Below are 26,628 nucleotides of genomic sequence, written 5' to 3'. Positions count from 1 at the left end.
TGAAGGGGTAGTTTTTTATCCCTATATTTTTAAGATTGGCAGGGTAATAACAGGATAGATATTGTCTTCAAATTCACATGCATCATTGCAGGTGCTGGCTAGTGGCTGACTGCCAGCAAATTTCTCTCTAAACAATTTAAGAAAGGCAATAGTCTCTGATATTAAACAGTGCTTTTCAACAGTATGTAAATCTTAAGTGTTTCCTTGTACTGTCTTATGTGCTTGAAAAATGATGTCTCATTTCTGTAGTAAGTATTGCAAGATGTTTGTCATAGTAACATTATGTTTTCCTATACAATTTTCTAAATTTCATTTTACTCATTATATTTATTCAAATTATACTCAGGTGGATGGGACTTACATTTTCTCCTTTAACATGTTTTCCCTATTTCTCAGTTTCTCTAACTGCCTTGTCTGTCATATTAAATAATTTTCCTTTCCTTTAAGTACATATTTGGTATGTACCTGTCCATATTTCTGTTTATGACATTATAAAATGCTTCCAGGTATCTTCAGTCTCTAGTTGCCTCATATTATCTTCCAGTGTCCATTCTCTCAAATTGTTATTCATAGAATGAAAGTCAGCGTTATAATAAACTTTATATTTTTTGTTTATTAGAAATTTCTCATTCTGCATGTAACCACATATTAGCCAGTTTACAGAGACATGGTCTTACCCACAAAATTCATGTAAAATTGAGAATGAAGTTATCTTGAATTTCTTTTTCATTCAAATCACTTCCAGAATATTATTATTCCTTGTAGGTTTATTGACTGAATACAGACACAGATTTTATCATAGACTTTAATGTCACCTATCCCCAGCAATGATTTCAAAATTTTCCATTAAATACAACTGATAGTGCTCTTATAAGTTCCCTCACTTCACCTTTTGATTGATTAGGGGACAGAAGAGCAAACATATTTTATAACTGAGCCATTTCATATGATCTTAACACACATTAATTCAACACCAGTCCCCTTAAATAACAAATTACAAAACCTCAGAAACATAGGATACAAACTAGAAAATAAATGAAGATGCCACAAAGTTCAGGTATCCCTGTATGTTTATTACATACCTGGATTAAGCACTTTTGTCCAATGAATGGACTTTATCAGAATAAATTATCTCTAGGCTAAAACCAATTTATACATTCAAATAAAGCCACATGACCAAGACCAATTAGTTAACTAATTAACTAAATCACATTTTTAAAAAGTAAAATCCTATAATGTAAACAAAATTCCACACACAAATATTTTTTTGAATGCAAAATCATTCTTTAAAAATGAGGGGGAAGTGAAATTTTTGAATAGATTGATACAGCACCTCCATTTCTGTTATTTCTAGAATTATGAAAGTGACTATATTCATTAATCACAAAGGGACTATTTACGTTTGAGAACCAGGTTTTGGGTATAAGGACTACATCCAAGTTTTTACCAACAGTTTAGCTTCCAAGAAGGGGAATGTATCACTGCTTAGGAAAAATTTTATTGTACATTTTTTCTGTCCATACCTACCATTGCATTGATCTTTTTAGTTTGTTTACTGAACATGAATCTGTCCCCAGTGCAGCTCAAATGAAGCTTGTCTTTGCAGAAACAGTTGGCCTGCATTACCATATATTCAAAACTGTTAATAGAGGCTCCTAAGCCATAAATGCACAAATCACATTCTTCAGAGTCATGTCAAAGAGGGAATTATGTCCTTCATTACAAGTGGGAATTATGTCCTTCATTACAAGTGAGCAATCTTTTTCCTTCCTTACTTAAATGAAAAATCTTTTAAATTTCACTCAGAAACTCAAACTCATTTTTTCTTTGAATATCATTTGTACCACAGTTATGACCTGTCCACGCTTGCACTATGACCTGTCCACACTTGCACATAGCTGTTGTTATCCTTGAATAGTCTTTGATAAGCTGTACTGATGTCCTTTATCCTATCCACTTGGACTGAGCTAACCATGACTGATTCCCTATTTAATCTTGACAGTATAGTTTTTATACCCCTAATCAGAGTCCCCCAAGACTAGTGTCTGTTTATTTAAAGTAGGGGTAATGTTAAGACAACTTCAGAATTTTCATTAAGTATAACTCCAGAGTTTCCATTAACATTAGCAGCACCTGAGATACCTAATGCTCTTCTGCATTTTTTCCTTAACCAGTTCAAAGACGTCATAGTCAACTATTGTGGTAGGAGATGGTATCATATCAGTGGGAACCCCTATGTGAATACATCCCTTCACATCACCACTAATAACAGAATTTGTTACTTTAACAGCATTGAGTATATTTCCTTCCAGAATTTTCTCATAGCTAAGATTATTCTCCATCTTATCTCTACTTGCAGCTAACTCAGCATGTTTTATGTGCACTGTACTTAGTGTTTGTACTTCCTTGTTCATTAGAATTTTGAGTATTAGAAAACTATGCTCACTACTATTCACTCAAGTGCCTATGTTGATTTTGAAGCACATTCAGTGTTTGCTGCTTGTGCACACATGTTGCTAGCTTGCTTCAGATGAGGTTGTGCAAGTTTCTGTTTCAACATCCCAAACATCTCTGAATGTAGATAACATCTTGCACTCTGTACATAAAATCAAGTAACCCTTAGATATGAGATCTTCTAAATAAAACGTATCCATTTCCTCCATCATAAATAAAATTACACATGAAAATATATGTATTAACTCAAATCCTCACTCTTTTCACTCATAGTAGCAGAGATTAGATGCTGTCTTTTTACTTCCTGTTAGTTCACTCCTTTAAAGCAACTCCCCTTCCCTTAAATATGTGCTGCTACTTTACCCCAGCAAGAAAGAGTGAAAATAAAATAAAAGAAATAGATGTTTACAGATCCATCTCACTAGTGTTTAAATAAACTGCAGTGATACAAGGCTTCCAGCAACACAGTCACAATGAAATATACCGTGAGGAGATTAAATTAAGATAACACTGAAGAATTATGCTGTTTGGGGATAATATCATAGAATTGTATTGGCTGTATATAATGATGAAAATAGTATTATTTAGAGATAGTATTGAATGGAAATGAAATTCTTAAATTATTTCTTTTTTTTCGGCTGTATGTTAACTATTCCTTTGTTTTTAGTGTGTGCTTTTATTGTATTAATTATTCTTGTTTTTTTCCACTTGATGCGTGTTCATATTTTGGGCTGAGACTGAAACTAGTCCACTGGGATCAATGCCATTTAACAAACTGTATGAATGAATAAATAAATAAATATATTTGGGCCGGTTATTTTACATTAAGAAGGTGTGGTCTGCACTCTTGTGGGAGGAAAGGGTAGATTCTGCCCTTCTGAGCTGCAAATTTCTGGTCACAGGCTTACTGTGCCTGTTTATTTGAACTGATTCTTTCAGAAACTGGTATGCCTTGTTTGCTGTAGCATAGACTAAAATTCAGACCTGCTGAATTTAGCTTTGTTTGTATAACTTGAGCACTAATCCAGGCCATCTTTTTTGGAGAAAGTTCCCCTGCACCCTAGTGGCACGAGTGTGCAGTTAGAACTTGTCTATCAAAGACTGTTGGAACAGAGCTCAGTTTTTAGCTTTTTATTGGTTAATTGGTTTATTTGTTTAAATCAGTTTGCTCATTTGCTACTGTTATATTAAAAAAAATAAAAATACACTTTACGCATCACCGCTTAGCTAGGGTTAAACCATTCCTGGTGCCATAAAGTCTGCTCTTCAAATTTTCCCTTAGAACTAGTCTTTTAGTTTAGCACTCAAATCTGTTTTTATTTTAGCTCAGCACTTGTTCAGAACTCATTGTAAACACTAAATAAGCTACAAATTACTACAGCACTCAACTTTCCTCACTTGTCTAGAGGAAAACAGTTTTTAGTACTTAATAAATAAGCACCTATCCAGGCATGTCTAAGGCTCAGCTCCCGGTGTTTTCTCCTGTCTACCTGATGAATCTGGGAATCTTGGGGCAATGTAGCAATTGCCTCTTGTACACAGACAACCCTCTCCTCCTACCACCCAACACTACAACCTGTGAGAGATGCACTTATATAGCCAAACTGGAAACAAAGCTCTCTTCACCCAAGACTGGACTAGATAGTCAAGAGGAGAAGGTAAACACTTGCACCACACCACACTCATCACGTAGTTCCTCAAAACCTACACCACCAAACCACCAAAATCCACACATAGCAACACAAAACACACACATACATTCACAGAGGCTCTCAATAAAAATCTGCTCAAGCAACAGAGACTTCCAAAGCAGAAACGCAAGCACCTTCCACACCCCAACACAACCCAAATGACACATAGTCCACAAAGTCAGTGTGCCACTCAACCACAGCCCATAAGGCATAACAATGTACCCAACACTCTAGTCATAGGTGACTCTATAGTCAGGCAAACTGATGTTCCACTCACCAGGCTAAACAAGGAGAAAGTTACTGTCAGCTGCCTGTTGGGTTCCAGAATCTGAAACATAATGCATGCACTCAGGTCACTCCACAACAAGTACAAATATGACTCTGTCATTGTCCATGTTGGTGTGAATGGCCTGAGATGTACCTCACTGGACTACATGAAAAGAGACATGGTGGAGCTCTCTGGTCTTGTAGCCCAGGCAGGTATGATCCTAGCGCTGAGTAGCATCCTGCCATCACCCAGAATGATACTACAGTACAAGGATAAAATTATTGACTTCAACAATTGGCTAAGCTTCTGGTGTCATTATAAGGGGATCCAGTATCTGTCTGCCTGGGATGACATGCTCGACAGACCACGATGCTTTGCCAGAGATGGCCTGCACCTGTCGCCCTGGAGATTCAGGATACTGGCTAAGGTTCTTGCCACCCCTATAGTGCCATTTTTAGGCAAGGTTCAAATGACAAATTCACCACCGTAACAGGTACAAGCAAACAAAATCTGAGGGTAATGGTACTCAATGCTAGAAGTCTAAACTTCAAAATGCATTCACTCGAGGCACTCCTTAAAATAGAGAACATCAACATCTGTGCAGTGACAGAGGCCTGCATTACCAGGCTATAATTCATACCATACGTTTCAGCCACCTAACCTGGACCAAAACACTAAAGGCAGAGACATGTCCATATTCATTAAGGATATTCACACCTCCAGGCTAGTTGCTCAACATAATGCAGCCAAGATATTCCAAGTGCAATTAACTCTGGACAAGACTGCAATCCAAATTGTATCTTGGCACAGATCCTCCACCATACCCCAGGATTCCCACTCCTCATTTCTTGATACACTGGAAAATATTAGGGTACCACCCAACACCCTAATAATGGGCAATTTCAACTACCCCACCATTAACTGGGAAAACTACTCATGTACCAACTCTTTTGCTCAAAGTTTTCTGGAATTCATAAACTCCAATGCCTTGGATCAACTTATCCACACCCCCACCAGAGGCAGCAATATCCTAGACCTGGTCATTACCAACATGGGTGACTGGTGTTCCACACCAGAGGTCAATTCCTAGTTGGTCAGATCTGACCACAAGGTCACCCTAGACATCCACATCCTGCCCCCACCCTCCATTAGGGAAACTACAGTAAAAAATTTCTCCACCGTCAACTTCACACTTCTTAATACAGAAGAGGCAAATTTCATGATACCCATGCAGACGGACAATAGAGGTATGACTGCTGAATCCTACACAAATGCATTTTGTAAGCACTTACACAAGTGCATGGATCATGCTATCCCTAACAGAACCAAGATGCTATCCTCCAAAAAAAGGAAGCCAATCTGGTGATCCCCTGCCATAAACAAACTCTATAACAGAAGAAAGAAACTGTTGCAAAAAAAGAGTAAAATCCCATGATTGGAGGAACTCCCTGGTCAGCCTCAATAAGAAGCTGAGATCTCTAATAAAATCCTCCAAAGCTAGTTACGAAAACAAAATCTCCACTGAATCTAAAGGCATCCACAAAGCATTCTCTAGCTATGTCAAGAATCTCAATGGCAGAGTGTGGCCAAGATGAGCAATGAGTAACAGCACTTTATCTCTGCTCTGTCTTTACAGAATATTTATGACAGGATTTTTTGAATTTATCTATACTAATTTTGTTTTTTTACATATTTGGAATCTACTAATCATTCTTTAGGATAGTATATAAAAATGTTGGCATTTTTTTTATTTTTTCCTGTCAAAAACTACTAGAGTAAATATTTGGACTCCAGACTACAGAATGAGCTACTCCAAATCTACACTTCGAGAAACATCTATTAAGAAGGAACTTCAGTCACTATTATCTATTATTCAAGAACTGACAGCAAAAATTGATATAATGGATGTAAAACTAGATAACTTCAAAGAAAAATGTTCCAAACAAAAGGAAATGTTACACTAAGACCTTAAGCAGCAAAAGAGACAGATTACTGGTAAGGAGACTTCACTAAATGATATAGACACTAGAATTCAAGAAGGTGAGCATAATATAACTTTCTCTTAAAACAAAATACTCTTTCACAAACAAAAATTGATGATCTAGAGAATAGATCAAAAATAAATAATATTAGACTTTTTGGTCTGCCTGATAATGTTGAAGAAAGTAATATGGAAAAATTCTTAACTTCCTGGCTCCCTGATGTACTACAGCTTCCTGAAACTCTCTCATATGGGATAGAAAGAGCACACAGATCCTTAGCTACTGCAAAAAAAGTAAATCCAATTTTACTTAATCTGTTATAGTGAAGTTATTATCTTCTCATGACAAGGAGATAGTGTTAAAGACTGCTTGGGCTAACTCTATTAAATATAAATAAATTGTTATACACTTTGATAATGATTATTCATCTTCTGTAATTGACAAAAAAAAGCTTTTTTTTGCCAATGCTAAAAGAACTAAAGAAAGCCCAAATAAAGACACACCCATTATTTCCTGCCAGATTAAAAATGTTTCTTCAAGATGGTCCAAAAATATTTGATGATATAGATTCTGCCATTACCTTTGTCAAAACAAGAAAACTGCTTGATAAAATAGTGGATATGGAGTGGGCAAATGCCAGCCTTAAAAGACATGCAGATAACAGTTCTTGGAAGGTCTCTGAACGTAAAAAGAAGATCAAGAATAAGTGATTAATTAAGCTATTTTACAGTGGCTTTCATTTACTCAAGTCTTAATAACTAACATAGAAGTTGGGGAAGTGGAAATGGTTCAACAGGTGAGTCTTTGTTGTTTAAATTTCTTTTTATGGCACATAGTTGCTTTAATGGTATTTTATAGCTTGTTATTATTAAGTCTAGTTTATTCTAGCTCAATTTCTATAGCAAGTAAAAGCTATCTATTTATTCATTTATTTATCTTTTAATATCAGTTGTCTGTTATAATAAATGCTTCGTATATTTGGGGACTGAAATTTATGGTATTTTGGGAACTATAGTAGATATGGAGACTTATAGATGAGAAAATGAGAGTCTTTTCATTTGTTTTTAATTGTTTGCTGTTTTATTTCCCTGTCTCTCTGTGAAGAGAGACTCTTCATTGATATTGTTGCCATAGTGTTGCTTTAATAATTGTTTCCCATCCCTTGCTGTGCTGCTGGAATGTGGTGCTATTTGTGGTAATAGACATATGAAATGTTCATGTTTTGTCATTAGATATTTATCTTTAAAAATGTGAATATTTTTGAAGAGGCTTTACTTTAATTTCTTTCTTTTTTCTTTTTTCTTTTCTCTCTCTTTTTCCCTCTTTGCTGTTGGTTGTGGAGGAGCGGAGGATTTTGTATGGATTGATATGTTCGCGGTGGTCTAGTGGTTTGCTTAGTTTGAGAGATGGAATTTGTTGTTTTTTTAATGTTTTATATTGCCTCTTTTCCTTTTGCCATTCTTACTGCTCATTTTTATGTTTCCCAGTCCTGCCACGAGGTAATCAACAGCTTTCTTAGAGAAAAGCTGTAGATGTTTTCCCTACTCAATCTCATGCATTTGAACTGTTGAATACCCTTGGTTTATGCTCGCACTGTGGCTGCTACAATTGAGAGCAAGAAAAAAGTGTTGTTTCCATGGAAACATTTACAGACTGATCCCTAAGCTGAGAAGCTTTGCAAAGCTGGTTAATAGCTAGAATAGACAGTTTCTAATGCCATCTACAGGTCAATGAAAAAAACTGCAGCTAAATAATCTGTATAATATGACTGCTATATTTAAATATTTATGACTATTTAAAAAAAATCACTTTTGACACATTTAAACCCTTACATTTTATACACTTTTCATAATTCTATTATATCTATATACATTTTCTATTAATTAATATAACAAGCATGTAACATATGTAGCAATATCATTAAAATAGAGGGTTTGGTGTGAATTAATGTGCTCAGGGTGGTCTAGTGGTTTGCTAGGTTTGGGAGATGGAGTTTGCTGGTTTTGTGCTGTTTTGTATTGGCATTCTCCATTCTGTTGCCTTTTTGTTCTGTCTGGTTTTGTGTTTCCTGGTCCTGCCACAAGGTAATCAACAGCTTTCAAAAAAAAAAAAAAAAGAAAATAGCTGCAAAAGTTTTCCCTCCTTAATCTCGTGCACCTGAACTGCTGAACAATTCTGGTACCTGATCATACTGTGACTGCCTCAACTGAAAGAAAAAAAAGCGCCATTTCCATGGAGACATTTACAGTCTGAACTCTGTGCTGAGTACCTTCGCAGAGCTAGATAATAGCTTGAATCAACAGTCTCTAGTGCCATCTGCAGGTCAAATGAAAGAATTACAGCTAAGTAACCTGTATAATATAACTGTTATATTAAAGCATTTGTGAGTGTTTATAAAGAGAGCAGTTTTGATACATATATACCCTTATGTTATTACACTTGTATTCATAATTCTATTATATTTAAGTTAAACTTCGTTTGATTGGTATAGCAAACATATAGCATATACAACAATATCATTAAAGTATTTAAAAATATATATATAAATCTACAAGACATAAAAATCAGAAATGAGAATAACTCTAGTACAGATAGAAGATAAATAATGATTGAAACAGAATATATTCTGCATGAATATAGCTTGCTGCATACAGTATAGTCTCAGATGCAGATGTTTACCATATTAACTAATATGTTGATATATTCTGACAAATCTAGAAGCTCTTTCAGATTAGTAAAGGTCATAAAGAAAAGAAAAGAAAGGGAATACATTACTTTTTAGAAAATACTGAGCCCTTTTATTGGAATCCCATACTACAGTGGGAAACTAAAATGTAATATTTTCTATGCCCTTGTTTTCAGATACATGGGGAGGGGGAAATAGTGTTATTAGCTATTGGCACAATACATAAAGAAACATGGGATTAGTCTACTTATTGATCATTATAACAGTTCATTACATATGAATTAGTTATGACTTTTGTATTATTTATATAACATATGATTGGCCTTTATGATATTTTGAATTCAATTTGACAAAAGTTAAAATGAAACAGTTACATGTGATATACCTAAATTTGTTTCTTGAATTAGTACATGCAATTCTAATGGGTGTAGTTTAATTCATAATTGTTTTTTTTTAAATCACATATACTACTTTACATTGTTAAATTATGCAACAACATATATATTTAGACAGGGAGGAGATGAGTGTTGTTACTAGTTTGATGGTCAATTTGGGTGACAGATGTCACTCAAATTAGGAGGTTTTAACTCCAGTTTTTTTTTGAAAGAGTCTATGTTATTAGTAGATGTTATAGGTTTCTGTTAATAGTTATCATGATATTCACCAAGTCTTACAAATTGAATTTGATATAAACATATTTTATTGGATACAAGTTTTATGTGTTTCATGTGTAAATTATAATTGTATTCCTAATAGTCAATTTCTATTGACTTATAAAATATGGGAAAAAATGAGATTTATTCAACAACAGATATTCAAAACATTAACATTTCATGACATCATTAAAGTGTATATCATTAAACATCAATGGATTAAATAATCCTAGTAAGAGAAGATCTTTGAACAAATATCTTAAATTGCATAATTCTCAATTAATATTTCTCCAAGAAACTCATTTACTAACTGAAGATGTCACAAAATTGGAATACAAATCTTACAAACTTTTGATTAGCTCAGAATATACACAAAAAAGGGGGCTGGCCATACTATGTAAAAATACACTGCCTATGTCTAAAATAATTGACACTTACAAAGATAACAAAGGGATGTTATCTTCAGTTATTATAGAATTTAATAAGAACATTTTGACATTAATAAATATGTTTTGGATTCCTGGCATTGGACCTACAACAGTGAAACATCTAGGACATATAGTTCAGTTTTCTAAGGGTAGTATTATTCTTGCTGGAGATTTTAATTGTATTTCTGACATAAAAGACTAGTACCAGTGGTAAAAGGAAAATTCCAACTATAGCTAAATTATTGAATGAATTTTCAGATTCATACATGATGAAAAATATTAATAACTTTACTGACCCCTAAGTCACTGTTCTATACATTTTACTCATATAGACATAATTCATATTCAAGAATAGATAGGGTATTAATTTCCAATAACTTAACTGATTTCTTATCAAACTCAAAAGTGATTTCATGTCCCCTTTCGGATCATAATTCCATAACGTTTGATTTTATACTAAATTCCACATTTAATGTTCAAATTAAAAGGATACCAGCCTACATAATTAAACTGAAAGCTTTCATTGACTTCTTTACTACAGAAGTACATTTTATTGAACTTAATAGTACACAGAGAACTTCTGAAGTATATATTTTAGATGCTCTAAAAGCTTCCCTATATGGTAAAATTTTTGATTGGTATAAAAAGAAAATAATTTTGTGGGATAAAGATCTTCAAGATATACAAACCAAGTTAGATACTTAAGACTTGAGGCTTCAAAAAACCCAGATAAGAAAGATAGAATGAATGAAATAAATATTTTAAACAATAAATATATGGACATTTTAAACCATAAAGTCATGATAAATCTTGAAAAATATAAACTTATAACTTTTTCTATAAATCCTAGATCTATGAATATACTAGCTAAAAATATTAAAAGATTAAATAAACTTAACTATATTAATGAAATCTATTCTCCAACAAAAAAAAAATGGTATCTGATTTACCAAATATATTAAGTGAGTTTAGAGAACATTTTTAAAATTAAACCAACCCAACAATCTGATCTATAGTACAAAAGATATTCAATCTTTTATACATAATAATATAAAGAACAGACTATCAGAAACACAAAGGAAATTAATAGATACACAAATATCTTTTAAAGAAATAAAAAAGAATCAAATAACTAAACTTAAGCAAAATAAAGCTCCTGGTAACAATAGTATTATTTCTGAAATTTACAAGGTTTTGCCTGCTAAAGCATTAACTCTGCTACATACATTATTCAGTATAGCTCAAAATAATAACATTATACCCCCTTCTTGGAAGTACACATTTATTTCTCCTATATTAAGTTGGATAAAAACCCTGAAAAATGTGCTTCATACAGGCCCATTTCATTATTAAATACAGACTATAAAATGTTCATGTCTATTTATGCTGATAGACTCAAACATTTTTACCATCTCTGGTAGATATGGATCAAACAGGTTTTATAATTAATAGAACTTCTTATGATAACATAAAAAGAACAATAACTTTAATTGAATCAGTAAAAGCCTTAAATAATAATTTGACTCTTGTTAGTTTATATATTAAATGCGCCTTCGGCTCAGTTAATTGGGACTATCTTTTTATCTTACTGAAGGGCTTAAACTTTTCTAATAGCTTTATTAATCTTATAACTCAATTATATAATGAAAGTCAAGCCTACATAAAAATAGGTACAAATATATCCCAGAACATACCCATTGTAAAAGGAACCAGACAAGGTTGCCGTCTATCTCCACTTTTATTCACATTAATTATGGAACCTTGGGCTAACTTAATAAGGGATAAAAATAATATACAAGGATATAGGTTAAATTTTAATGAAACATCAAAAATCCAAATGTTTGTTGATGATGTATTAATCACTCTTGGTGGCACTAACCCCACCTTACAAGAATTGTTTAAAAATATGGATATATTTCAAAAAATATCTGGTCTTAATTTTAATAACTCTACAACACAGATTCTCCTAATTGGTTCCAAGAGTTATAATATACAAGACCAATATAAAAAATATATACCTCAATCTCAACAAATAACATATTTAGGCATAATTATAGCAACTAATATTAAAGACATGTTACACCTAAATTATTGTAAAAGTATAGCAATCATAGAGACTGTAATAAGTAAGTGGAACAAGATTATATTTACAATGGATGAAAAACTTTCCATTATAAAGATGATCTTGCTTCCAAAGATCTTATACATAATACAATCTATTTCTATTCTTCCTACAGGTTCTTATATTAAAAAATGCAATACACTGATAAAAAACTTTTTGTGGCATCTGATAAAGCCTAGAATTGCATTGTCCTATCATATATCATATAGCTGGGAAAATTGAGGTATATCTTTACCAAATCTAGAACTTTATTCAATTTCATCAGTTATTAAAACAATTGTTTATATTATAGATGGAGAGTATTTTGCAAAATGGAAAGAAATTATGTTAAATGTATCCCAAAATACCAAAAATAAAGATAATAATCATCTATCACAGTTAATAAATAATTAATGTATGTGGAATTTGAGAGAGTACTTTTCCAATTATTCCACTAAAATGTTTAAATCTACTTATGTAACTTTAATTTTAAAGGCATTTAAAAACTATACATTTAGGTTTAGAATCTTTGAGAATTGGTTGTTCCTCATCTTTCCTATTGCCTATACACAAGGGATAATTCTCTCTGCAGATCATTCTAAAATGTTGTTATTTAAACAAAAACAATTAATGTTTTGGCATCAAATGCTAAATAAAAATGAGACAAAATCTATTAATGCTCTTATAGATGAATATAACCTTAACACTTTACTTGGGTCAAATTTGCAAGAGTTTAGAAAATATATTCTATATAAGCTAATTTTAATCCCCTCAAATGCTAAGAATTCAATACTCAAAGTTATTCAATATTTGATTTTATATACTTATAATACTTTACCAGTTAAAAAATAGCATAACATATATTTATAGAGCAATTAAACAAGATCTAGATGTATATTCAGATAACCATTGGAATTCATTTTCAGTAATCAATAGTTTTATTCCCTCAGAAAAAGACAAAGTTAATTTCCTTCAGTCAGCCAACACAACCACTTCCTCCATTAAATGGAGAATCTTCACATGTAGATTTTTACATAAATCTTTCATCACACCTCAGAAAATGAGTAAGATAACTAAACAAGATATTGTTTGCTGGAGATATAACCCAGTAACAAATGTTGATTGGAACCATATATTTTATGACTGTGTACTATTATAGAAATTTTGGGAAGAAGTTACTTTTTTACAGGCAGTTTTTACAGACAGTTTTATGCTTACAAAGTGACTTGTATTATTCAATACACCTGTTCCAGACTGTATAAATAAAAGCAAATATTCTTTGCTGTGGTCTATACTGTTCATTGCCAGGAAAACAATTACAAAAAACTGGAATTCCTCATCAGTTCCCTCATTTAGAGAGTTTACAGGTCTTCTCTTGGAAATATCTAAGTCAGAAATGTTAACTATCAAATCTAAATCTACAAAATTATATTACAAATGGGAAAATGTACATGAATTATTAGTTAAATAATTGGATAAATGATTAAAGCAGTAACTTTTCTTTTTTAATCTTTTATTCTTTGTTTTTATTTTTCTTCTGCCAAAATTAACTTAATTGAGCTTGTTGTCTATTATATAGTGAACATCATTGTATATAGTTTTCTGTGCTATTATAGTTATTGTATTAATATTTTCTTTTTTAAATATTGTACTTTTTTAAAAATTCAGCTTATTCAGTATTTTTTCAAAATATCTGTTCATTATATTCATGTTTTTAATAAAGCTGTTCAAAAAAAGAATCTCAATGGCAACACCAAGATCTGCTCTGAGTTATAGCACAATGACACTAAATATACAGAACCAACTGATATTGCTAACATCCTGGCAGATAGGTTCAGTGCTAACTTTACCCCCTTCTCACCCCCTAAAGGGCCCATCTCTATATCGGAAGAATGCAAAGTTCCTGTAATCATGGCTGCACAGGTAAAAACCACACTCTCCAAAGCCAAAAACACAGCATCCATGGGACCTGACAACATCCCAGGCTGCGTTCTACATGAACTACAGAATGAACTGGCACCTCACCTAAGCACCATGTTCAATAATAGCCTCACCTCAGGCTTTGTGCCCACTGAATGGCACACAGCAATGGTGATCCCACTCCACAAAGGGGGAGCCATCACGGACCCCGGGAGCTTCCGCCCCATTAGCCTAATGAGCCTGATCTGCAAGGCCATGGAATGTATCATCATGGAACTTATAAACAAAGACATTGGTAATGTCCAAACTCTGGATTCCACCCAGTTCAAGATTTGTAAAAGGCAGATCATGTCTCCTAAACCTGATAGACTTCTTTGAAGCAGTCACCAAAGCTGTAGACGAGGGTAAGGTGGTTCACACAGCCTATCTAGATCTCGCAAAGGCTTATGACACCATCCCCCACTCTGGAATTACAGATAAACTCACTAAACTAGGTATAAATCCTTATGTCACAAGATGGGTTGCTAACTGGCTCACTGACATAACCCACACTATGAAAGTAGCAGACTCCAAATCTGACTTCAGACCAGTGACAAGTGGAGTACCACAGGATTCAGTCCTGGGTCCTCTCCTGTTTGGTATCTACTTTTCTGAAGTACAGGCTAACACAGAAGGTCTTTGACTAATGAAGTTTGCAGATGACTGCAAACTAGGAGCCATCATCGAAACTCCTAACAATGTGGACATCCTACAAAAGGGTCTCACTGAGACAGATGCCTGGTGTCAAAGCCATGGCCTCAAGCTCAATGCCAAAAAGTGTATTGCCATCCCCTTTGGTAAAAACTTTGTACCCATGAGCTACCACATAGGTAGTAGTCTACTTAACACTGAAAGTGTGATAAGAGACCTTGGGACATAGGTGGACAGTAGTCTCTCCTTTGATAATCACATCACCACAGTAGTCAGGAAATCCTTCTATGTGGCACACCTCATCACAAAAAGGTTCTCATCCAGGAAAAAAGAGGTCATTGTTCCCCTCTACTAGACACTCATTAGACCCATTACAGAGTACAATACCCCTTTTGGTATGTACCTCACAAGATATGTACAACAACTGGAAAGGCCGCAGCAATACCTCACAAAGAGGATCACCTGCCTCAAACAGATACCCTATGCAGACCATCTAAAAAAACTCCAGCTTTACTCTGTCACATATCGCCTACTCAGAGGTGATCTCTGCCTAACATAACAAGCTAGGTCAAACCCAGAGCTGTTGGATATGCTCCACTTAAAGAAATCCCAATCCCTCCGAGATACACGCTCTAGGGACCTAAACCTTGTCACCACAATAAACAGAACATGCTGGAGGGATAGATTCCTGTCCCAGAGACTTCCCTTACTCTGGAACAAACTACCTATCTATATCAAACAAAGCTCCTCATTAGCACTCTTCAAGAAAAATCTTGATGATTGGATGGGAAATACGAAATTCACCCTGAGGATCACCTTTGTGGCTCTGATCGACAGGGGCACAGGAAAATAATTTTCTTGGGTGGCAAAAGCCAAGGTACCTTTTTGGCTAGGCTTATATAGGTCCTAGGGCCAATAGCCTAGTATCTACCTATGAACCTATGAATCACCATAAACAGGACTATAACTTGTAAAGATTACCTTTGCAAGACTCAGATTTTGGCAGGTGTTATTGCCAGTGAAGGATTCAAAAGGATTTATTATGATTAATTACGTGTCATTTAGCCAATCCATTAGTAATCAAAGGTAAAAGGCCTAAAGCTTTGGGAAGTCACATACTCAAAACAGCTCTAATGAGGTTGCAAAACACACACCAAAAAACAAACTACTTTTTTTTCTATTTTTGCAGGTAGCAATCTACCTTGCATTTGCAAGGATGGGCAACCCCTCATAACCTGATTTCTAAATATACCTACTCCATGGTAGCACAAACTCAGGGAAGAAGGAGAATGTAGAAAACAAAAGTTCAATGCAATGCAGTCAGCATGTGACTTAGGCCTCCCTGATCTAGTGAAACATTAACAACAGAAAGCTCATAACATTCCTCTTTTGACATTGCTAGACTTATTGTTCCAGTTTGCAATGCTGCATTGGTTTTCAGCTGTGAAGACAATTAATTAGTACCATTTAGAAGCAAATGCAATATGCCATGCAGTTCAAAGCCCAGGGCCAGACAACAGTAAAGTCTGACAAAGACATAACATGAAAGGTTCTTATCATTATGCAAAACACATAATAAAGGCAAAATGCCACCATGTTTTATTTTAATAGTAATGTAGTCCATAGCAAAATGCCCTGATGTTTAAAGTAACATATCCAGTTCTTTGACTACCAATAAGCCTTCTTGAAGAATGTATCAAGAAGGGTTGAAGCAGTGGGTATGTTAATGCAATGAAACTCGATATTTTGCTCAGTTTATGACAGCATTTCAATGTTCCCATTTGAAAATAATGTTATGTTTAAAAATGTCACTCTTGTTCACAATTAATTTCATAGCGGCTGCACAAATTACTAATGCTTTCCTTTGGTTGTAGCCATATCACTATTAGGTTCATAAGTTCATAGGTATTTACTAGGCTAATGACCACAAGGGCCTTTTTAAGCCTATCCATGCATCCCAAATCTCTGACAAGTTCTGCTACCCTTGATAAGTGTAAGCATGTGCCTGTGAGATGATCCATTTACAGGTTACCTGTGTGCATTAGAGACCTAGGTGCCAAACCAAGGATGAATTTCTGGTTTCCCATCCAATTTTCCAAGTTGCACTTGAATTGGGTTAGGGAGGAACTCTGCTTCACATGGATGGGGAGCCTGTTCCATAGAAAGAGTATTCTCTGGGGTATATACCTATCTCTCCAGCAGGTCCTATTTATATCACAGGCAAGGTTTAAGTCCTTAGAACAGGTAATTTGGTGCTGTTTGTTTTGTGGATATATGGGAGTTCCATCAGAGTGGGATCTGACAATGCCATGTATGCCAGGCATAGATCTCCCCTCATAAGCATGTAGGAGACAGAATACAGGGACAGGGCCTTGAGGTGGTCTGTATAGGACATTTTATTTATTTTTTATTATATTGCATTTGTTGACCGGGAAGGTCCACTGGGCCAAAATGTGCCCATTTTCAGTAGATGCTCAGGGAGAAAAGCTCCATAGAGATACAAATACATACAATTTGATAAAGCCAGTGCTTACAATGTGTTAGAGACAAGATAAAAAATATATCAGATTAGACTGCTAAAGCACAAGTGCCATTGTCTAGCAGTGAGGTTAGGTTTATATACCTGCAGGAGTGTTTGGTTTTCTAAGCGGAGAAGCCTATTAGGGTGGTATGGAGTAAATAGGTTTGAAAGGGCTGGGCAAATGGATGGATTGTTTATTAGTTTATGGGCAGTAGTTAGTTGAATATATGTGAGGTAGCCTTAGCCAGTTCAGTAGTCTAAAAGAGGTGCAGTGGTGAGATAAGGGATTTCCGCTGGCAACAAATTTTCCTGTTTTATTATAGCATGAAAGTAGTTTGGATTTAAGACTGGTCTGAATATTGGTGAAAAGAGGAGCACCATAGAGAAGAGAGGGGAGCAGGAAAGAGGAGGCAAGGGCTAGTTTGGAAGAGTAATTGAGGAATGTTTTGTGTTGATATAGCATACCCAATTTCTGGTGTGCTTTTTTAATGTTGTTCTGAATGTGCATATTGGAAGTTAGGTGTTGGTCTATGGTAACACCTAGAAGTTTAGTATGTGTGGCAACCTCTCTAGATATGTTGTCATGGGAGAAGGCAGTGAACATATCTTTGCTTATGGTGCAGGATTTTTAGGGGTAAATAGCATTAGTTTAGTTTTTTTGGGATTTAATGCTAAATGGTTGCTAACCATCCATATTTTGGTGGAGTTGAGGGCTGCTTGGGTAAGTTTTTGAAGTTTGTGTGGTGAGTTGGCAGTACAGATGATAGCAGAGTCATGTGTGTATTGGATGACTGTTTCCTGAGTGAGACTAGAGTGCAAGTTATTGATGAAAATGCTGAAAAGTAGTGGACCCTTGGGGAACACCTGTGGAGGTATTAAGGAAAGGGGAAAATGAGTTTAGCCATTTTGTAGATTGTTGTCTGTCTGAATGGTAGTTGGAAAACCAGTGTAGAGGAGAAGAAGAGATACCTATGTTGGATAGTTTTCTAAGAAGGACTGGATGAGAGATAGTATCAAAGGCTTTGGACAGATCGAGAAATAGAAAGGAGACAAGTTTTCTGGTGTCATAGGCCTGATTGATTATCTCACAGAAGGAAATACGAGCTGTTCGGGTACTGCGCCCTGGTCTAAAACCATGCTGGGTTGGAGATAGTATGTTTATGTCAAGCAGGTAGCTAATCAGCTGGCTGTGGATATAAGGACATATTACTTACACCCTGTATTCTTTTAGTGAGAAACCTCTGTGGACATTCCAATTGTTGGATATGCCTGGTTAGGCACGTACCAGAGGGGGCATTATACTCTATGATCGGTCTGTTGAATATCACATACAGTGGAACAATGACTTCCTTGGACTTAGAGGCCATACCTTTGTTTATAAGTTGCACATCATAGAATGATTTCCTCACCACTATAGACATGTGATGAAGAAAGACTAGATTACGATCTATGTGTGTCCCTATGTCCCTGACTACTGTGTCTTGAGAGGATAGCCTAATGGTTAAGGTGTTTGCCTTCCAAACACAAAGTACAGGGTTTGAATCTCACAGGGGATAATTGGCTAGGCTTAAAATGGCTCGCAAGGGCAGTTAGCCTAGTGCGAACCTATGACTCCATTAGGGTTGGGAGGGTGGCCTAATGGTTAAGGTGTTTGCCTTACAAACACGAGGTGCAGGGTTTGAGTCTCACAAGGGATAACTGGCTAAGCTTAAAATGGCTTGCAAGGGCAGTTAGCTTAGTACTAATCTATGAACCTATGAACCTAAGGGCCATGTTGTCAATATGATAGTTACCAGGGATGGATGATTATTCTGATTAAAGCAGTTCAGTGATAACAGGCAGGGCATGTAATCACATTGCCAATGACCTTAGTTTGTTAAACACCCTAAGCTACAAGAGGTGAGTAGACTGAATTGCTGGTGCCCATCATTCTTCTCATCTCCTGTCATGGTTGGAGCAGCAAATGAGCAATCATATGCATTTATATGAGTTGTCAGTGCAGGACATGCCTTATGAAGACATGATCATGTTCTTACAGTTCAACTATGAAATGCTGAATGGTAAAACTACCTCAAAAATTCTGAAAGCTGATGTATGGAACACAGGAGGTTGAGAAAGTAAAGTTTAAGTGTTTTTTTTGCAGAAAACACAAACCACCCTTCACCCACCAGTGTGGGGCACATGCCCCCACCCCTGACTTTATATAAAAGTAACTCCATGCTTGGAATAAGTTGAAGGGGGGGGGGGTATCCCAAAAGAAGGGCGTTCTCTTTAATCATAGCTTGAGAACTGCCTATGTTCCTGCTAAACTGAGAACAGCAATAGTAATTCCCCTGCACAAAGGGGAGCCATCAACTGACCCTGAGAACTACAGACCTGTAAGTCTAACCAGCCTTATCTGCAAGGCCATGGAAAGAATTATCAATGACCTAATCAACAAGGACATAGGCAACCTCCAAATGCTGGATCCAACCCAGTTTGGCTTCATTAAGGGTATATCATACTTATTAAACCTGGTAAACAACTTTGAGAATGTCACCAAAGCCATGGATGAAGGTAATTTATCTTGACCTTTCCAAGGCTTTCAACACAATTCTCCACTTTGGCATCATTCAGAAATACTCCAAGACAGGGATTAACCCTTCCCTTGCTAGATGGGTAGCCAACTGGCTCATTGACAGAACACACTCTGTCAAAATTGGTGACTCCACCTCCACCAGTAGACCCGTCACCAGTAGAGTACCACAGGGGTCTGTGCTGGGCCCTTTACTGTTTGGTATATATTTCTCAGAAGTCCAGGCCAAAGTAGATAGCCTTTGGATCATCAAGTTCACTGATGATTGCAAACTGGGAGCAATCATTGAGTCCCTCAACAATGTCAACATATTACTAGAAGGGCTAACACAAACAAATGACTGGTGCCAAAACCATGGTCTAAAACTAAATGCAAAACATGCATTATTATTCCCTTTGGAAAATGTAATTCCCTACAAATTACAATACTGATAGCATCCCCCTGAGTTCCAACCCAGTGGTGTGAGACATGGAAACACAGATTGATAGCAGTCTGAATTTTGACCACCAAGTTTCCATAGTGGTAAGGAAAGCCTTCTATGTAGCACAGCTCATATGCAAGGACATGATATTCAGGTCAAGGGATGTTATAACTCCACTGTACTCAGCCCTCATCAGACCACTAGTAGAGTATAATGCACCCTTTTGCATGTACCTCAACAGACACCTGCAGCAGCTGGAGGGACCACAGAGGTTTCTCAGTAAGAAAATACAGGGACTACAAACCATGACCTACATGCACAGGCTGAAAGCCCTGTCACTTTAGTCTGTATCTTATAGACTGCTGAGTGATGATTTGTGCCTGGCCTATAGGTCACTCTCCAATCCTGCCTAATGGAAATGCTGCACATCTGAAAGTCAAAAGACACAAGAGTCACTTGCTCTAGGTATCTCAGCATAGCCTGTCAAATTAACAGAACATGCTGGAGTGACAAATATGTCTTCTAGAGATGGCCGCTTCTGTGGAATAGACTTCCTATTCATGTAAAGCAGAGCTCCTCACTGACCCTATTCAACTGCAACCTTGATAACTGGATGGGAGACCACAAATTCACCCCTAGGGTGGCACCCATGTCCTTCATGGACAGGGGGAGCCGGTGTTGATACAGACCCAAACGTTCATAAATTCATTTGGCGAACTACTCAGAAAGAACAAATGGTGATACTTGGGATTAAAGTGGGCTAGGCTTGTAATGGCATAAATGATGGTGTATGGTGAAAATGTATACAACATTGCTTATCTACATTCATAAGTCATCTGTTTATGTATCGGTTTCATAAATATAAAAAAATGAAGCAGTTTGTTATCTGACTACACTGCTTTCTGAAATAAAAAGTACAGAGAAGCATGTACACACACACACACACACACACACGCACACACACGCACACACACACGCACACACACGCACACACACGCACTCACACACACACACACACGCACACACACACACACACGCACTCACACACACACACACACACACACACACACACACACACACACACACACACACACACACACACACACACACACACACACACACACACACACACACACACACACACACACACACGCACACACACACCTTCATATAGCTATAATAATGTAAAGTGAAAACTGATCTAGTATAGGACACAATGCATTAGTGCACAATACTTTTAGCTCTATGTATATTAGATGAGCATACCATCATTATGCTCTATGGATGCACATTGTTTAACACAATCACAGCTAAAGATAACACTTTTTTTCTGTACTTGTAAACATGATTAATTGTTTCTCTTTTGGTTATCTAAAAGTACTTTACTCGCCACAATTAGTCTTTCTGGTACAGTGTACATACAGAATGAAATATATGTACACACAAGCACACAGAGACACACACACACACACACACACACACACACACACACACACACACACACACACACACACACACACACACACGCATAGGCATCTGTCCACATATTGACCAACAAAATGCAAATATATACAGATGTCAGTGTAGAACAAACCATGGCCAGGTTTAAAAAGACTTTTATAGTATTTGTCTTACCTGATCCCTTCTGCGGCATGATCAAACTAGTCAGTCAACCACAGAAATAAGCACATGAAAAATAGTAGAAACACAAAACTTTTTGTTCCTGCTCAGACTTACTCCACCCCCATGATGTGTCAGCTAATTGCACAACTCTTCAACCTTATGTAAAAAAAAATCTTCCTATGGCTAGGGCTGAGACACTAAAGTGCTTGAATCAGAAACAATGAAGCTCCATGTGACATAACCACAAACATTTAACAGAAGTTGTTTCAAATAAAACATAAAAGAAATAGCATTTCCAGCCCAACTCAGAGATGCAAGCAATTAAATCCTGTCATGATTAAAAATAAATGACAAAGACAGAAAGGGCAATAAATCACTGCAACTGAAAATCTTTGCTATACCTGGCCCCGAATGTCTGTGAGTATGTTAGTTTCTTGTCAGTTCTCCCTGAAATTGAGGTAGTCACAGACTATATCCTTTGATTGTTTTTTTTTCTTTTCCATGTCTGTGCATGCCAATCAAATAATGCTGTGGAGTTATTTCCTGTTTTCTCTGTTTTATAGATGTAGGCACACCTTTGCTGCACTTGATAGCCATGATGATGCCTAATGCTAAATTTGCTCTTCTAGATAGTGGATAAATATTTCTGTCAAATGATTAATGGTGAATGCTAATGTGTTCTTCCTGTTGGTATTATAAATGTCTTTGTCAGCATGATCATATGTGCAAACACACACACAATTATGGAAAACGTAAGATCTACCCAACCTGCCAGATTATTGTAGCTAGCAGCACATTACTGCCAAACAGTCTCTTCACTCTTTTTAACCTCTGACCCCACGCCCTTTGAATTCCTCTGATGCATTTTTTTTTACTGTCTCCCTCATTCTCCACATTTATTGCATGTATCAGCCATCTTTTCTATGAAGCAGAATTTCTTCATATTAAAAATTAATTTTGTTTCTTCTTACTGAGAGCACATATGCATTTCCCCCAATCTGCTCTTGTAACTGTTATCATCATTTCATCACCATGCTTTGTTACATTTCCCACATCTGAATATCTTTTTCCACATACAGCCAACATAAGTGAATGCTATGCTCCTGCTATGGACTTTTTAGTGTCCTGTAGAATGACAGTAGCATGATACTGCTGTGGAACAAGGGCAGCAGGACCATTGAGCAAGGGGGAGGGAGCAGAGCACCTCCCCCTTTTACAAGACCATCTTAGCCAAGAGACACCAAACACAGTCCTAGGTGCACTATTCAGAGGGTGTTTGTGTGTGTATGTGTGTGTGTGTGTGTGTGTGTGTGTGTGTGTGTGTGTGTGTGTGTGTGTGTGTGTGTGTAACTGCCCCAGTTAAATATACCTGGTGGTTAGTGTTACTCAGGCTCAAACCCTGAACCTTAGGTACAAGGAACAAGAGCCTGAATCTTCTACCTGTACCACCACTTGTGATTTAAGGAGCCGAGTGGGGATTTTACAAGGAGCTGAGAGCTTCAGGGGAAGAGAAGTTTAGTGCTGCTTATACCAAGTCTGCTTGCATTGCTAGTAGTACAACAGGTAGTATACTTGCTTTTGATGCAGAAGGCTGTGGGTTCTACTCCCACAGTATACAGATGGCTCACTAATGCTGCACTGTGTTGTATTTTAAAGGGAGTGGATGCTGCAGTCCTGTGAATGTCCTCCTTTGGAGGACTTACCTAGTAACTAGGAACATGTTATCAGTTTGCCATCCATTCCCTACTGCAATATTACTAGCTTATCATTTTTTTGATGTAACAGGTAAGTTATTTGTCAAGGGCAACAGGCACTTTATTTGTAGATGAAACAATGAAATATAAATGTGTTTGCTAGTAGCAACCTCTTCATTAATTACAGATCCCTTTAATGTGGAATTATTTAGATGACTTTATTTCTGCAGAGATTTTCCATATTTACTGATAATGGTGCATTGTAATGACAGATGTTTGATTGGCCTTTTATGGTTGAAATTTTCTGAAATTGGTAGTTTTATCATTATTGGTTCATACGTTTTGTTTCATTACTTACTATAAGACTGCTCAAAACTACAAATTTAAAACACATTCTAACAAGTGGTGCTGTATTATACAAGGAATAGAGGACAAGGAAAAGAAGGCATGTATGTATGCATGGCCCTAAAAATGTGTAAGGAACCTTTGGTTTGAAAACAACCCAGAGGTAAGCTTAGTTCTCCACTGGCCAGATGCAAAATAAATGTGGGTTTTCTTGCCCTTTCAGAGAATGTGAATTTCAAGGGCAGACCATTTACTGCTCATGCTAAATCTGTTTTCATTGTGAGACTGTATCGTTTGTTTAGCAAATGGCTCATTATTTGTGCTATTTTATTTTAATTTCTGTAATCATTGTAGAAGTAAATAAGAAAACAGTATGCACACTGACATGTTTGAACAGTGTTTATGTTAACTGAGGAGAACTAGCCAAGTAATGGAACACTGGAGTGGCTGGAGAGGGGGCTGCTGCTGGAGTGGCAGGGGTTATAGACTATCCATTCAAGTAAAACAAACTCATCCCTGTCCATATTCAAATGCAACTTGGATCTAAGGATGGGTAATAGAACATGTACTCCAGAATTGCCCCTCATGCCACTAATGGATAGAGGTAGTTCCTAAATGCTGCATCTTTTACATGAGTCCCCTCAAATTATCTATGGTATCATCACAGTTATTCTTATTAGAGCTAATGTACAATTATCCGCCATGGGATAGGTAAGACCAATCAGGAAATGTTAATTCAAGCACCAAAAGGGAAATTGGCTAAGCTTAAAATGTATTCTAAGTGAACCTATTTTGTTTTAGGAAATAGTTTTTAAAAAATTGCCCTTTTTAGATCACTAAGTGCCCCTCTCACCCTCTACCCTCCCGGTCTTCAACAGCTTCCAGCGCCTATGCTGTGGAAGCTGTTATGAGTCCTCAGTGTCCTACAGATTGGCAATAATATCCTATTGCCTCAAAGCTACTGCAGACTCCTTAATGTCCTGTGGAATGGTAGTAATACCATATTATTGTGGAAGCTAATAAAAAATGGTCAATGTCCAGTGAAATGGCAGTAATATTATATTAATGTGGAAGTTGATATTGATTCCTCAATGCCATGTGGAAGGGCAGTAATATTGAATAACTGTGGTAGCTGAAAGGGACACCTCAGAGTCCTGTAGAAGGGCAGTAATATCATATTACTGTAAAAGCTGAAATGGATACCTCAGTGCCCTGTGGGAGGGCAACAATATCATATTACTGTAGAAGCTGATATGGATTCCTCAGTGCCCTGTAGAAGGGCTTTAATAATGAATCACTGTGGAAACTAATATGGACATCTCAGAGTCCTGTAGAATGGTAGTAATACCATATTAGTGTGGAAGCTAATACAGAATGATCAGTTTACTATGAAATGGTAGTAATATTATATTAATGTGGAAGATGATATAGACTCATTAATGTCCTGTTTAATGGCAGTAATATTGTATTGATGTGGAAGCTGATATTTATTCCACAGTGCCCTGTGGAAGGACAGTAATACTGAATAACTGTGGGAGCTGATATGGATACCTCAGAGTCCTGTAGAGGGCAGTAATATCATATTACTATAGAAGCTGACATGGACACTCAATGCCCTGTAGAAGGGCAGCAATATCATAGGATCATAGAATCATAGAAGGTTACTAGGCTATTGATCCAGGAGTCATTTCAAACCTAGCATTTTCATCCCAATATAATACCAATGATGCTCTAGTTAATAAATGAAAAAAGCAGTCCAAGTATTCTAAGCATACCCACACACCTCGAGGTACAAAGAAAATATTTATTAAACAATGTATTGAGCCCTTTCGTCTGGTTATATCACTTTATGATTGTCCTATCCAGAGTCAGTGTTTCATGTTTACACCACTCAGAAGACATCCATGGAATGGATAATCAGCTAAAGTCATTACAATAAAACTACATATATGAAGCGAAGATCACTTTTTTTCAAATATTCCCTTTCTTAATTTGTTAATTTGGTATCCAATTCTTTTACAAATTATATGTTTTCTGTTAAAACACAAAGCGCTGTAGCCACGGCAGTACAAGCGCAACATGCACAGCTATAAAGCTGCATATCTTCCTTTACAAGAATTACTTTTTAACATGTTTTAGCCATCTATTAAAACATGGAGTGCCACAACCACGGCAACATAAGCACAACATGTACAGCCACAAAGCTGTGTATCTTCTATTGCAAGAATGACTTTTTAACAGATACATTTCTTCTTTTCATAACTCGAGGGGCGAGATTATACTTTGATGGTAAAATTAAACACGAGGATGATGGAAACAAGCCCGTTTCCTATGGCAGATATGAATACGAATAAACCATGTCCAGAGAAATAAATTCAGAATGCTATAGCAGTGAATAAATAATTGAGAAGATTACAAATCTAGCTCATATATCTTGACCAATAAAAAACAATATCAGCATATATGGACCAGTAAGCAGATGATAATAAAATGCTTAATTTCATTGGTTATATACATAGGTAAATCACCAATCATATATTGTATTTTGATAATCCTATCCAGAGTCAGCATTTCTT

General features: G+C 36.1%; 1 protein-coding gene across 2 annotated transcripts in view; it reads right to left on the bottom strand.

Annotated features, from left to right (window-relative positions):
* The window catches only part of LOC122806471 (TRPM8 channel-associated factor homolog), a 653,565-nt gene that overhangs the window by 504,816 nt on the left and 122,121 nt on the right, over positions 1-26,628 (bottom strand). The window contains exon 1 of one of the 2 annotated variants that reach the window (XM_044076942.1): positions 22,026-22,113. The exons of the other annotated variant lie outside the window; for it this stretch is intronic. Coding sequence (XP_043932877.1) covers positions 22,026-22,044 — 19 coding nt within the window. The 5' untranslated portion in view covers positions 22,045-22,113. Of the gene's footprint in view, positions 1-22,025; positions 22,114-26,628 lie in introns of those variants that run through there. 2 annotated transcript variants of the gene reach the window in all.

This window comes from Protopterus annectens, chromosome 1.part1 (assembly GCF_019279795.1).
Source record: "Protopterus annectens isolate FY-2018-M chromosome 1.part1, PAN1.0, whole genome shotgun sequence".
In the NCBI taxonomy this organism is placed as follows: Eukaryota; Metazoa; Chordata; order Ceratodontiformes; family Protopteridae; genus Protopterus; species Protopterus annectens.
The sequence above is the reverse complement of the archived record's forward strand: the minus strand, read 5'-3'. Positions and strand labels throughout refer to the sequence as shown.